Genomic DNA, 11,992 nt, shown 5'->3' with positions numbered 1-11,992 from the left:
TATGCATGATGTTGCGATTGTTTAGGTAGTAGGTGAAGCCTTCGATTGTGAGATGGTCTTACAAGTCTTTAGTTTTTGACCAACTCAGTCCAAGGCCATTGCATAGGCTTAGGGTAGTTGTAAGCCAAGTGAGTGAATGTGAGACCACTTAGGTGCAAGTCCATTGGATATGATTTTTGACCAACATAAAATTTTTGTTCATGGTTTAGTTGAATGGATACAGATTTATTGACATCCAACGATTTATATTTTGGAATGTCAATTGACTATAGGCATCACAATTGAGTCATTGGAGCCTTTGTATCAAAACTCTTTGAGAGCTAGCTTTTGGGCATGACTTCAGAAAAATAGTCTTGAATCTCTTGTAATCAAAGTGCTCAAAAGATTTCAATGTTTGGACAAAGGCTCAAGGCTTCCAACTCAAGTTTTTGATAATTTGCTCTTCCCTAACCTTTTGTTTACACCATTACAAGAATCAAGAATGATGATTGCTTGAGGAATAAAACCTCATTGGTTGGGGTGTTGTAAAGGCTTGCTCCATTATCTCTTATAAAAAAGAGTGGTTTATAGGCTGTAGGGGAGGAATGGGGCTTCCAAATCATGTTACATCTTAGTGTTCGATTGTCTTTTTGTTTATATGTACTCTTGGTATGATCAATTAAATACAAATGAACACCATCTGTATCACTAACAATTATGTTGTTTATCATAGTGTCTTCGTAGTCTCTTAAGCATATAAGGATCGACTCTTAGTTACAGTAAATCTAACCGATTCCGGTGTTGGACTTGACAAATATCCAGGGGTGTTGGCTCGGAACTGGATTTAAACAAATACAAGTTGTGTATATTTTGGCCTAAAGCTTCTTCCAGTTCTGAGTTGACAGATTTAAGTCTTGTAAAGTTGAGAATAATTTCAACAAGTTCAGACATCTTTCTTACTGCTTAGACAAACCAGATTTTGAATCCCCATTTAGCATTGTATAAAATAAAGCATCCAACAATGATGGCTAAGCCTTTTCTCCCACCGGGCTTTCGGTTTCACCCTACTGATGTTGAACTTGTTTGGTACTACTTGAAGAGAAAGGTAATTGGAAAGTCAATGCGGTTTGAGGCTATTTCAGAAGTTGAACTGTACAAATTTGCTCCATGGGAACTTCCAGGTAATTCTCATGCTGCTTTCACTTATGCATTCTTTTTGTCATTTGCTAAGTTTCACTAGGGTTGCACTTTATCAGTTGTTTTGTCTTTATGCTGAAATTTTCATTTTCGTAACTGGTGGCTCAAAGTGTCTTTTTCTTCTCTTTGATTGAAAATGTTTCTTATAGATCATGCTTGTATTACATGTAGAAAAATCTTGTTTGCATACTAAGGATTTGGAGTGGTACTTCTTTTGCCCTCGAGATAGAAAATATCCTAATGGCATTCGAACAAATCGTGCAACTGATATTGGATATTGGAAAGCTACTGGAAGAGATAGAACTGTCATTCACAACTCTTGTAGTGTTGGGATGAAAAAGACACTTATTTTTCATGTGGGAAAGCCTCCCAAGGGAAATAGGACTGATTGGGTGATGTATGAGTACCGATTGGTGAGCAAAGAATTGGCTGATGCTGGATACTCACAGGTTAGACTCTTTCTTATACTTAGTATCATCTGGATTTTGCTGGCTTTAATGTCTTAAATAATATGTTCTATCTGAAAAGTCTATGATTGACTAGTATCAGTTACATATAGCCATATAAAGATAAGTATTCCATTGTTTGTTTAACAAATTAGGAGTCTATGTACGTAGTACATTTGTACTTTTAGAATATTTGTTTTTGTTATGAAATTACTAATGTTATAGCTAGAGTGTAACAGATGATTTTAACCACTAGTCAACTCAAAGTCCCTATCTTTAGTACTTATGTGCTTACTTATCATATTCAAGGTAGATCTCCTTTGTAATTTTGTTTGCAGATGTTGTACTGTTGATAGATGAGAGTACAAATTGATTAAATCAAGGTTATGTAGTGAGATAAATTTGGTTGAAATTGAGAAAGCTTCTTTAGCCTTGCACAAGTTGTGTGCTTTGTACGATGATATTTTTTTAAAGAATATGATACAAACCATCAAACTTAATTGGACAAAGTGTTGAGAAGGTACGAAATTACATGTACAAAAATTAACAAAGTAGAGATTAGAATACTTAGATTGGTGGAATTGCTAGAGAAATATAAAATCAAGTGTAGCTTCAAGAGATGATAAAATAGAAAGAAAAAAAGACTATACAGTATAGACAATCAAAGACATTTTGTAGTTATAGTTGAAATATTAGAATGTAAGGTGTAAAGGGTAGAGGGAAATTGGAGATGGTAATTGATAGTGATTTAAGAAATTTGAATATTGATATTGATAAAACCTTAAATACTAGTGATAAAGATTTGCATTGAGTTCAATGGATAGTTGGCATAGTCAGACAACACTCGTGGATTTTCAAGTTGGATTGATATCAACAATGATCAATTTGATATTTTTTTGATAAATCAACAACTCAAAAAGATTAAGAAAAGTTTAGAAAAACTAGATATTCAAAGAAAGAGTAGAAATTAATTAGATGACATTAGAAAATATACAGAATCCATTGAAATTTGGCGGAATTTTAAATGAAAATGGCTGAAATCAATGTTACAATTTGGTCTATTGAGATGTCCTTGAAAAATATAACTGATCTAATTCTTCTCTTTAATTTTAACATGAGAAGGAGAGAGTCATCAAAGCTCTTTTAAATTGTTTAGTCTTGCCATAACTTGAGATTCACCACAAGATCAAGATCACCCAATCAATCAGCCTTGTCATCATTCTTAGAATTGATAGCTCATTATTGTTCAAGGTTATGTGGATCATGAAAACACCATAATCTCTATCCATCAATAAGGATTCTAAAATTGCCTTTCCTTCAACTAAACCAATTTGAAGGTTAGTTTGGATCCAAAATATGCTTCATAACATTGAATATTGAATAGTAATAATTTTATTAAGAAATATATATCATTAATATATACTAAAAATATGATTTTATTATTGGTTATAAAATATGTTTTATTATTTATTAAATTTTATATTAATAAATTATATATCTGTATATTGCACTATTAATAATTGGATATGTTTAGATACATAATAGCATATAATAAACATTCTTAAGATTTTGAAACATCTGCTTGGAGTTCATATAAGAAATTGTATTATATTTTTTTACATGGGTTCTTTGGATCCTGGTACTGATTTTGACATGCATGGTTCTGTGGAGTGAAATTATAGTTATCTGACTCAAAATAATTGTGACTAACATGGCTTGTCAGTGATGAAATTAAATTTATATTCTAAAATAACAAAGATTACTAAGTGATGAATCCTATTGAGTGAATTCAAGGACCATTGATGCAGGTTTAACTGCTCAAGATAAATGACAATGTTGGACAAAGAACTGATGCTCTTTTGGTCCAATTTTTAGGTTTGGAATGGTTAATCACAACGAATTTTCTATTATCAGGTGGTTTCCAACAATTTACACTATTCTCTAACTAAATGTTTTCTGCTCTACTGTTGGTTAAGACGTTTCGATAGACATCATCCTGATTTGTTTTGGAATGAATTGTATATCTTGTAAAAAAAAATCAGTAGGAAATGACTCTTTATCTCTTGTTCCCATTGGTGAACTCATGAAGGGAAGTAAGGAAAAGGAAGGAATGTGTAGAATTTGGGAAAGGAAATATTGTATTGCATCAATATAAAATAACCATTATATGGGAATATATAGACTCATCATTAAATGCCAACCGTAGAAGTGTTAATGTAGGAACACAGTTATTAAAATTGGTATTGGAATCAAGATCTGATAGGTAAAGAATACTTGGTTGCATTGATTAGATGTTCTAAAGTTTAATGAAAAATGTTTATTATATGTTATTACAAATTATTAAAAATTAAATATACAAATATTATCATATTTATTAATTCAATATTAATAAATAATAAATATATATCATAAGTAATACTAGTATCTTAATTTCAATATAAATTACTCAATAACACTACATTGTTAATATTTTTTTAGGAGAAATGTTTTTTAATATTCATATTTAGTTGGGTCCATAACAATATTCAATTTGGTTTTTACAGTTTTTACTCGAAGGACAATTTTGGAATCATTATTGATAGAGAGTTTAAATTGTTTACTCTTGATCCATAATAATCTCTTTTGATCTACAATAGTCTCACTCCATCAATAGTAAGTGAGAGAAAGATAAGTTAGGTGAATCTAACAAGTAATGACATGGTTGAATGAGTTATCCTTGATCATGGTGAATCTTTAAGACTAAGCAATTTAAGAGGGCAACAAACACTCTTTTGTTCCCAAGCTAATTCTCTAGGAGTCAAGCTGGGATTAAAGCGTGGACTAGATCAACAATGTTTTATTTTTTTAAAAAATCTCATTTTGACCATATTTTAATTCATGTTCATCCATTTTAACTCTTAATTTAACTAGATTTCAACTCTAAATAAATTTAACTAAATTTCTGCGGATTCAAATCAATTTCCATGTGCAATCTAACTAATTTCCAATAAATTTCCTTGAATCTCCAAAAAAAATTTCTCCTCAATCTTTGTGAGAGAACAATTTCTTGGAAAAATGGATGTGGCCATTGCTATACTAATCAAACTCAGGTGACCCAAAATGGTATCGATTGATTTTGCTAACTATGTGTAGGACTAATCCCATTACACTTTATATTTAATAAACTTAATACCTTCAACGCTCCTCAAGTTGGAGCATAGATACTCTCTATGTTATGTTCAGTTTGTTACATGAACTAGAAATGTAGACAAGGACATGTTCATAATAAAATTAAAACATAAAATTAGCATGTAGGTGAAACTAAACTTAAGGAACTGAAAAAGCATGCAACTAATGATTTGTTTAACTTGAGGTCCGCAAAGCTTTTAAAATAGCTCGTGGAGTGTGTGGGTGATGATCCATTTAATTTTAGGCTAACCATCACATTGGTAAGAGAGAGGATAAGAGAAGAGATGAATTGAAACTAGATGTATAGAGATCTCATGAACAATTCTCTCAAGTGAACTTCTTCCGAAAGTGGTATATATAAAGACAAAGTATTCTTAAAGAAAAGAAAAGTACTCGAGCTTCTTTTAGGAAACATTGATAGCTCAGCTCAATCCTTCTGCTAAACCTAATAAAAGAGAATAGGACATTTCTTTTCTTTGGGTCTTCATTCAAGATGAATGGCATAGCTGCTTCAAACTCAAAGGAGGGCAATTTTGTGAATGTACATGACTGTAGCTAAGAGGGGCGCCATGAAACACTATTCAGGTTTCATGGTCGGCTTCCATGACCTAAGGTTCAGACTTACAGGGCTGACTTCAAGGGAAGGACTGCTAACAAAAGAAAGTACAGATTGCACTATAACATGGGAAAGGACTTACTCAATTGAGTGGAGCTCCTATTAAAAGACATGAATAGCTTCACCGGCAAAGAGAGGACAACAACAGCTTATATTGGAAGGTTAAATGCCATGAACTGCTTTCTAATTCCTTCTCTTTATCTGGGAACTCTAACTCCATTCCCTTAGTGATTTAGGACATTTCTTTTCTTTGGGTCTTCATTCGAGATGAATGGCATAGCTTGCTTCTTTGCTGGACATAGCAAAATAAGATAAGGCATTTTTTTTATTCAGTTCTTTGTTATAGCACATCTTGAATCTTTGCTAGATGTAAAATAAGAATAGTAGAACATTTTGTCTTTCAAGTCTTTGGTAGCTTTTAGGCGACACAAGTATAGTACACAAGCAATGGAAGATTGGAGATCTAAACAGTTAGGATGTGACAATAGCAGAAAATGATCAGAGATGGATGTGGACCATAAGATGAACATGAATATGGTGTTAACAATTGAAGTGCTGATGAGGCTGACAATGGGCCTGTGACTGAGAATAGGTTGTGTTAGAGCTGATGGAGAGCATTGTATATGGGCAAGTTGATGCCAGGTGAGCAGATTCGTTTGTTGGATAAACCATTAGTTAGTCAGAGGAAGAAGCCTAGATGTATTCCATTGGTGAAGATTGGGTCAACAATAGGCTTCATGAATCTTGCACGGTGAAGATTTGATTGATTATGGACCTTGCTGTGGAGAAGTGGCCAGATCTTCCATGCACCTGCAAGTAGAGATCTGTAGTCTCTAATCTCCTGTAGTGTGGTTGGAAGTGCTGTGTTAGAGTAGGAGGCACTGCAGTTTTGGATCTCCTGAGTGTGGCCGGTGACATTGCTACGGAGGAGGGAGACTGATCCTCCAAACTTGAGTTGTTGTGCTAGTTTGAGGCTCAATGTGGATGCGGCATTCTCTAGGAGAATCTGACCTCAAAGTAGATAGTAGGGTGTTGTTCCATGTGGGAGGACCTGCCATGAGCAAAATAGATGATCAGATAACAAGTAGGGTAAGCTGATAGAGGTGAGTGATCTCAAGTTTTAGCTTGAGGGGAGTGGTTGCTCACAATAGTGTGAGTGGGCAATGACCTTTTTCGCTATCGCAAGGGTTCTATTACTCATGTGAGGGTGAGGAGATCACGAACAGTGTCACGAGAAGCATCTTGTGAGGAGCACATGAAGTATGATGAGGAATACTATACAGGGTGCATGGGGTGGAGTCGACCTGGATGAGGTATGAGGAAGATATGGATGAGGAGAGGGTAGAGGAAGACTTGGATGAGATGAGGTCTACAGCAGTCTCTTTGAGGGAGAATACATCTTTAAAAATCCTAAAAGGTTGCTCTGATACTGTGTAAAATTTGGGGAAAGGAAACAAAATATTGTTTGCCTGGGGGCATTTAAACATTCATGATAAACTCCTAAATCTGGAAGTATTAATTTGAGATAAATTTGTTACATACAAATGTGTAATAATGCTAATATCCTTAAAAAAAATGGAATTGAAGAGCAAATAAATTGAATGAGATGGAATGAGAGAACAAAGAAATGTTGAATATTCTTCTTATTTCACAGAAAAAAATAGATTGACTAAAAAAACATAGACAGTAACAGTTCCAGTAAATTGAGCTTTCTAAACAAGAAATACAAATTCCTTAGTTCAAATATTACCAAAGATTTCTTCTAATGTTGTTATTGTAGATTCTTTTTTCAATAAACACACGAATATGTTTGGCTTTTCAGGTTGGTTAAGTCTTATTTTGTTTCTCTCTTCCACAACATACTTGCAGATATACAGAGGATAAATAATTATTTGCTCATACTGCTTGTTATTTGTGGATATAAATTCTGAAAAGAAAAACTTGTAAAAAGGATCCATAACGTCTGCATATTCGGCAAAATGGTGTAGACATCATGTTCATGATCACAACTTGACGTAGGATTTCATGCATGCTTACAGTATAATTAAGTGGTTTTCTACTTGAGGAAAAGTTAAAGTACATTTATACTTATCAAGACTAACTAGAAATAACATGATAGCAGTTGTTACTTTTCTACTACCTTTGGTCCTTTGATTTCAACCAGCCTCTTGATCTTAATGCCCTGCTCATCTTGTTTAGTGCTATTCACCAGACCTAATCATCATTTTATATTTGAAAATGGCATTTCCATGTGAAGTTAACTTGCCTTGCATCACTTTAACGTAACTTGCCTTGCATCACTTTAACGTGTTTCATTGTACAGGATTCATACGTTCTTTGTAAAGTCTTCCAAAAAAGTGGTCCTGGTCCTAGAATTGGGGAGCAGTATGGTGCACCTTTCAATGAAGAGGATTGGGAGGACTCAATTGAGGGGCATTGCTTTCTTCATCCTTATGTAAATTGTTTGAGCCCAGAATCACTAGACAACCAATCTGCACTGTTGGATCACATTTATGAGCAACCTGCACCTTCTGGTGTGATTGGGATGCCCTCTGATCCTGACCTTAGTGAATTCAGTGGAATATTGCTGGAGGAATTGGAACAGTTTCCCAATGCATGTCCGCTCAGAGAGAATATCTGTGGACAGGTTCTTAGTGTTCATACTGTTTGTTAATTCTTTGGCTCGAATACATGCTTACTAATTTTCTTCAATTGCACAATGCAGATTCTTGATTCAGCCATTCCTATCAATGATATTAATGATTCTTCTGAAGTGGACCAGGATCAACTATTTAATGAATTAGAAATTCTCGCTGCTGAAGGATTGATCCATGGCAACATTGATAATGGCGAAAACATTCTGTCTGAAATTATGCCGCATCCTACAGTATCCGAACTGGATACTGACCAATATGTGGAGCTGAATGATTTTTATTTTATTGGGGATAGCAATCCCCCTGATTATATGTCGTGACAAATGGTCCTTTTGCACCACCTTCATAGAGTTTGGAGGTTTGTACAGTCTCTTCTCTGCAGGGGTTTCTTTCACCAATTCAACTCTACGTTTCAGGTTTTATTATATAGTAATAATAAAAAATTTAAATTATCGTCATATTGGAGATTAACATTGGCGTTTCTGATCATCAACTGCATAGTTTCAGTGCCCTCTTCAGATGATTCTCCCTTATCATTGTATCTACATGGTGTCAGGCTTCAACTACTGGACTAAGAGGGTGATGTTTGCTGTCTGCCTCTACAGGGACACATTCTGGTGGAAGTTGTACCTGTACAAGATGAGCTATTCTTGAAAAATTATAGTGGTCCAACGAACCTGCTGAAAATCCTGCTCGTACTGTTTTTGTGAACATGTCAAATCTGATCTGTCAATGCTCCTGTAGTTAAATTATGTGATTGTAAATTGTACTACATTGTAAGAGAACCATGTGATGTACATATTATTCAGTTCCTAAGCTGTTTTAAAAACTAGGATGCTGTTGGTATATTTGTTGATTGATATTGTCCCAAATTGTGCCAAGGGATAAAATGATCTGGTGTTTGTTTAAGGTAAAATATAAGTGTTTAAATTTGAAAAGGAATTGACAAATTAGAAGACTTGCAGCAAAGGAAAATTTTCTCCTTGGAAAAAGAAATAAATTTATGTTTATTTTTTTATTATTTGATGCATAAAAGTGCTATTAATTTTCTATTATAAAATCTAACAATGTTAATGGTTAGAAGTTAAAAATAAAGAGTTCAAAAAGTTTTGAGATATTTTTATAAGATTTTATGAGAATATTAAAAAATTATGAATAAATTGCAAAGTTAAAATTAATGAAATAAGATAATACAATTTACAAAAAGGAAAATAAATTTAAAATATAATTTACTAAATTTGGAAAGGGTGAAATGGAAAACTTAGTAAACTGTCAGGGGTAAAGAAATTTTTTCTTTTTTTTTAGAGGCGGAAAAAAGGCAAAAATTTGCAGAGATTTTTTCATAATTTAATAACCTTTAAAAGTTCTGCGGTTGAAATGAAAATTGAAATTTCTGATTATTAAAGTTCAATTTTAAGAGGTAAGATTTAAGTGATGAAATAACACCAATTGAAATTTTAAGAGGAAATTGTGCAGTTAAAAGAATTATGAGAGTGAAATCAAATTATGTTAATAAGATTATGGAATTAAACTGAAATTTTAAATTGAAAATTTTAAGGGAAAAGTGGAAATATAAAAAAAATAGAAATTAAAAATTAAAAGGAGGAAAAGTAAAATATTAAAAAAAGAATAAGATAAATTAATATTTCAGTGACAAGTTTGAAAATAAAAATATTGGAAGAAAAGCGTAATTTTACTTCTACAATTGAAATGGAATTATAAATTAAATTAAACGTTTACAGGGTAAGAATGGAATAAAAATTAAAAAAAAATAGAAATTATAAAGGCGGAGTAGAATTTTTAGGATGAAAAATAATTTTAAAATTTTTTGAAAGTGAATTATAAATTTATAAATTGTCAAAGGACAAGTGATATTATAAAAGCAAAAAAATGTAGAGTAAAATCGCTCTGCTCTTATTTCTATTAAGATTCAATTCGTAATATGTTTCTTTTTATGATTTGATACCTGACAACTATCCTATCATAGTTTTAACTCTCTAAAAGACTGAATTTTCATTTTTACCCTTATTATTTATTTAATTTTGATCCCTCTGCCCTTGTTTCTATTAAGATTCAGTCCCTATATGTTTCTTTTTTAGGATTTGATATCTGACAACTACTCCACCTTAGTTTTAATTCCTTAAAAAGCTGAATTTTCATTTTTACCCTTATTATTTATATAGTTTTGATTAATTTTTTCACCCATCTTCTTCTACCGATTCATCTTCCAACAATCCGATTTTGTGCTTTCGATATGAAGCCAGTCGAGCCTGCAGTCGAAGAGGACTTGCTTCTGTGAGCTCGACCGGCCACGATTCGATCGTCGACCGACAGAATAACAATCGAAATCGACTGCCAGAATCGGGCGGCCGATTTCGACCGCAACATCGCCGGATTCCGACCAAATCGTGGTCGAAATCCGATGGGCGACGGACGGACAGGCGACGCCAACCCGTCCGCCGCTAGGATTCCAACCGCGATTCGATCGAAATCTGGCCTGATCGCGATCGGTAGTGGCCACGCCACTGTCGACAGCGTGATTTGGCCATTTCCGACCGTTTTACGAAGGATTTTGATCGCTAACCGACTGGAATCCGAGCTCCGTCGGACCGCTGACGAGTTGCACGTCGATTGCGCCCGATCCGGCGGTCGACGATGGTCGGACGGTGTGGCGACGATGCCGACAGTGGACGTAGGTCGACAGTGTCGCACACAGGCGCACAGAGATAGGCGCACAACATATCGGTTTTCTCATCACTTTAGATATTCTATTGTTATTATTGTATTTAAGGGGTCGAGTACCGAAAACGATCGTTCGAGTACCAAAAATTGCTGTTCGAGTATCAAAAACGACTAGTCGAGTACCGAAAATGGTCGGATAAGTACCAAAAATGACCTCTTATTTATTTTATGAATGTCAAATAAGTACTTACTCATATTCCATGGTGAGTGGAGAACATGTTTCTTTTAAAAATTAAATAATTGAGTACTTTTTCAAATAATCATAAAATTGGGTATTACTTGGGGTAAATTAAGTTCCAAGAGCTTAAAATTGAGTACTTTTTCAAATCATTTCTGGGGAAAATTTATCAATGTGCATTTGTAGTTGTATGAAACCACAATGATATGGTGGGACGATGACACCTCATCAAGGATAAAATTATAAAATCAATTCATCTTTAAGATTAGGAAATCCTAAAACCATTTCACCCAAAGGAAAAATATCTCAAAATATTTGTTAAACAAATATTTTAGAAATCTTCCTAAAAAATTGGAACGGATATCTTAGAATATTTCTTAAACGGATGTTAATATTTCAGAGATTAACTACTATAAAAAGGTAACTCATGCCCATGTGTACAGGTACACATACATCCACCCTAATTCCCTTAAGTCATTAAACTTCTTCCTCATGCCGAATCTTAACTTGAGTGTCGGAGTGGCTTGCCGGGACCCACCCCGGCACCATTCTAATCATCTTTTTAGTGCTTTTCAGCTTTTCAGATCTCCTCTCATATCTCTTAGGGTGATTCTCTCCGAAGAACGTGCACATCGACAGTTCTGAACCGGTGTCTGAATCCTCCACGGTGTATTGGTCGGAATACACAACATATAATAATATATATAATACTACCACTAAATACAACAATTTAATGATTAATGCATAAATCACTTCATAATGCATTTTTCAGTTGCAATTACATAACCAACACCCAACTTTTATCCACTTTTAACCACAATAATGGATCATTAATAAACGCTAGTTTTATTTAATACAAATCACAAAATGCCACTAGATCTTGTAGCTATTTTTTAACAACATTCATAACTACTTCCTTGGTTTAGCAATTGCTTATGCCTGCAAGAAATTAACGAGTATTATAACTGAATACTTATAAGTATGATATCGAATTACGAATTGTGGATGATTA

General features: G+C 33.8%; 1 protein-coding gene across 5 annotated transcripts; it reads left to right on the top strand.

Moving 5' to 3' along the window:
- Positions 1-763: 763 nt before the first annotated feature.
- LOC141835044 (NAC domain-containing protein 53-like) lies at positions 764-8,889 on the top strand (the record flags this gene model as incomplete). Of its 5 annotated transcripts, none has more annotated exon segments than XR_012602356.1 (5): positions 764-1,160; positions 1,348-1,625; positions 7,730-8,053; positions 8,132-8,444; positions 8,477-8,889. XR_012602356.1 is itself a non-coding variant. In XM_074722470.1 (5 exon segments), coding segments are annotated over 4 exon segments (1,011 nt in total). In that variant the 3' UTR covers positions 8,381-8,418; positions 8,666-8,889.
- Between the last annotated feature and the right edge of the window lie 3,103 nt (positions 8,890-11,992).

The sequence above is a fragment of the Curcuma longa genome, chromosome 9 (genome assembly GCF_044706935.1).
Source record: "Curcuma longa cultivar G26 ecotype Majalengka, Jawa Barat chromosome 9, ITB_CL_G26_1.1, whole genome shotgun sequence".
Lineage (NCBI taxonomy): Eukaryota > Viridiplantae > Streptophyta > Magnoliopsida > Zingiberales > Zingiberaceae > Curcuma > Curcuma longa.
The sequence above is the reverse complement of the archived record's forward strand: the minus strand, read 5'-3'. Positions and strand labels throughout refer to the sequence as shown.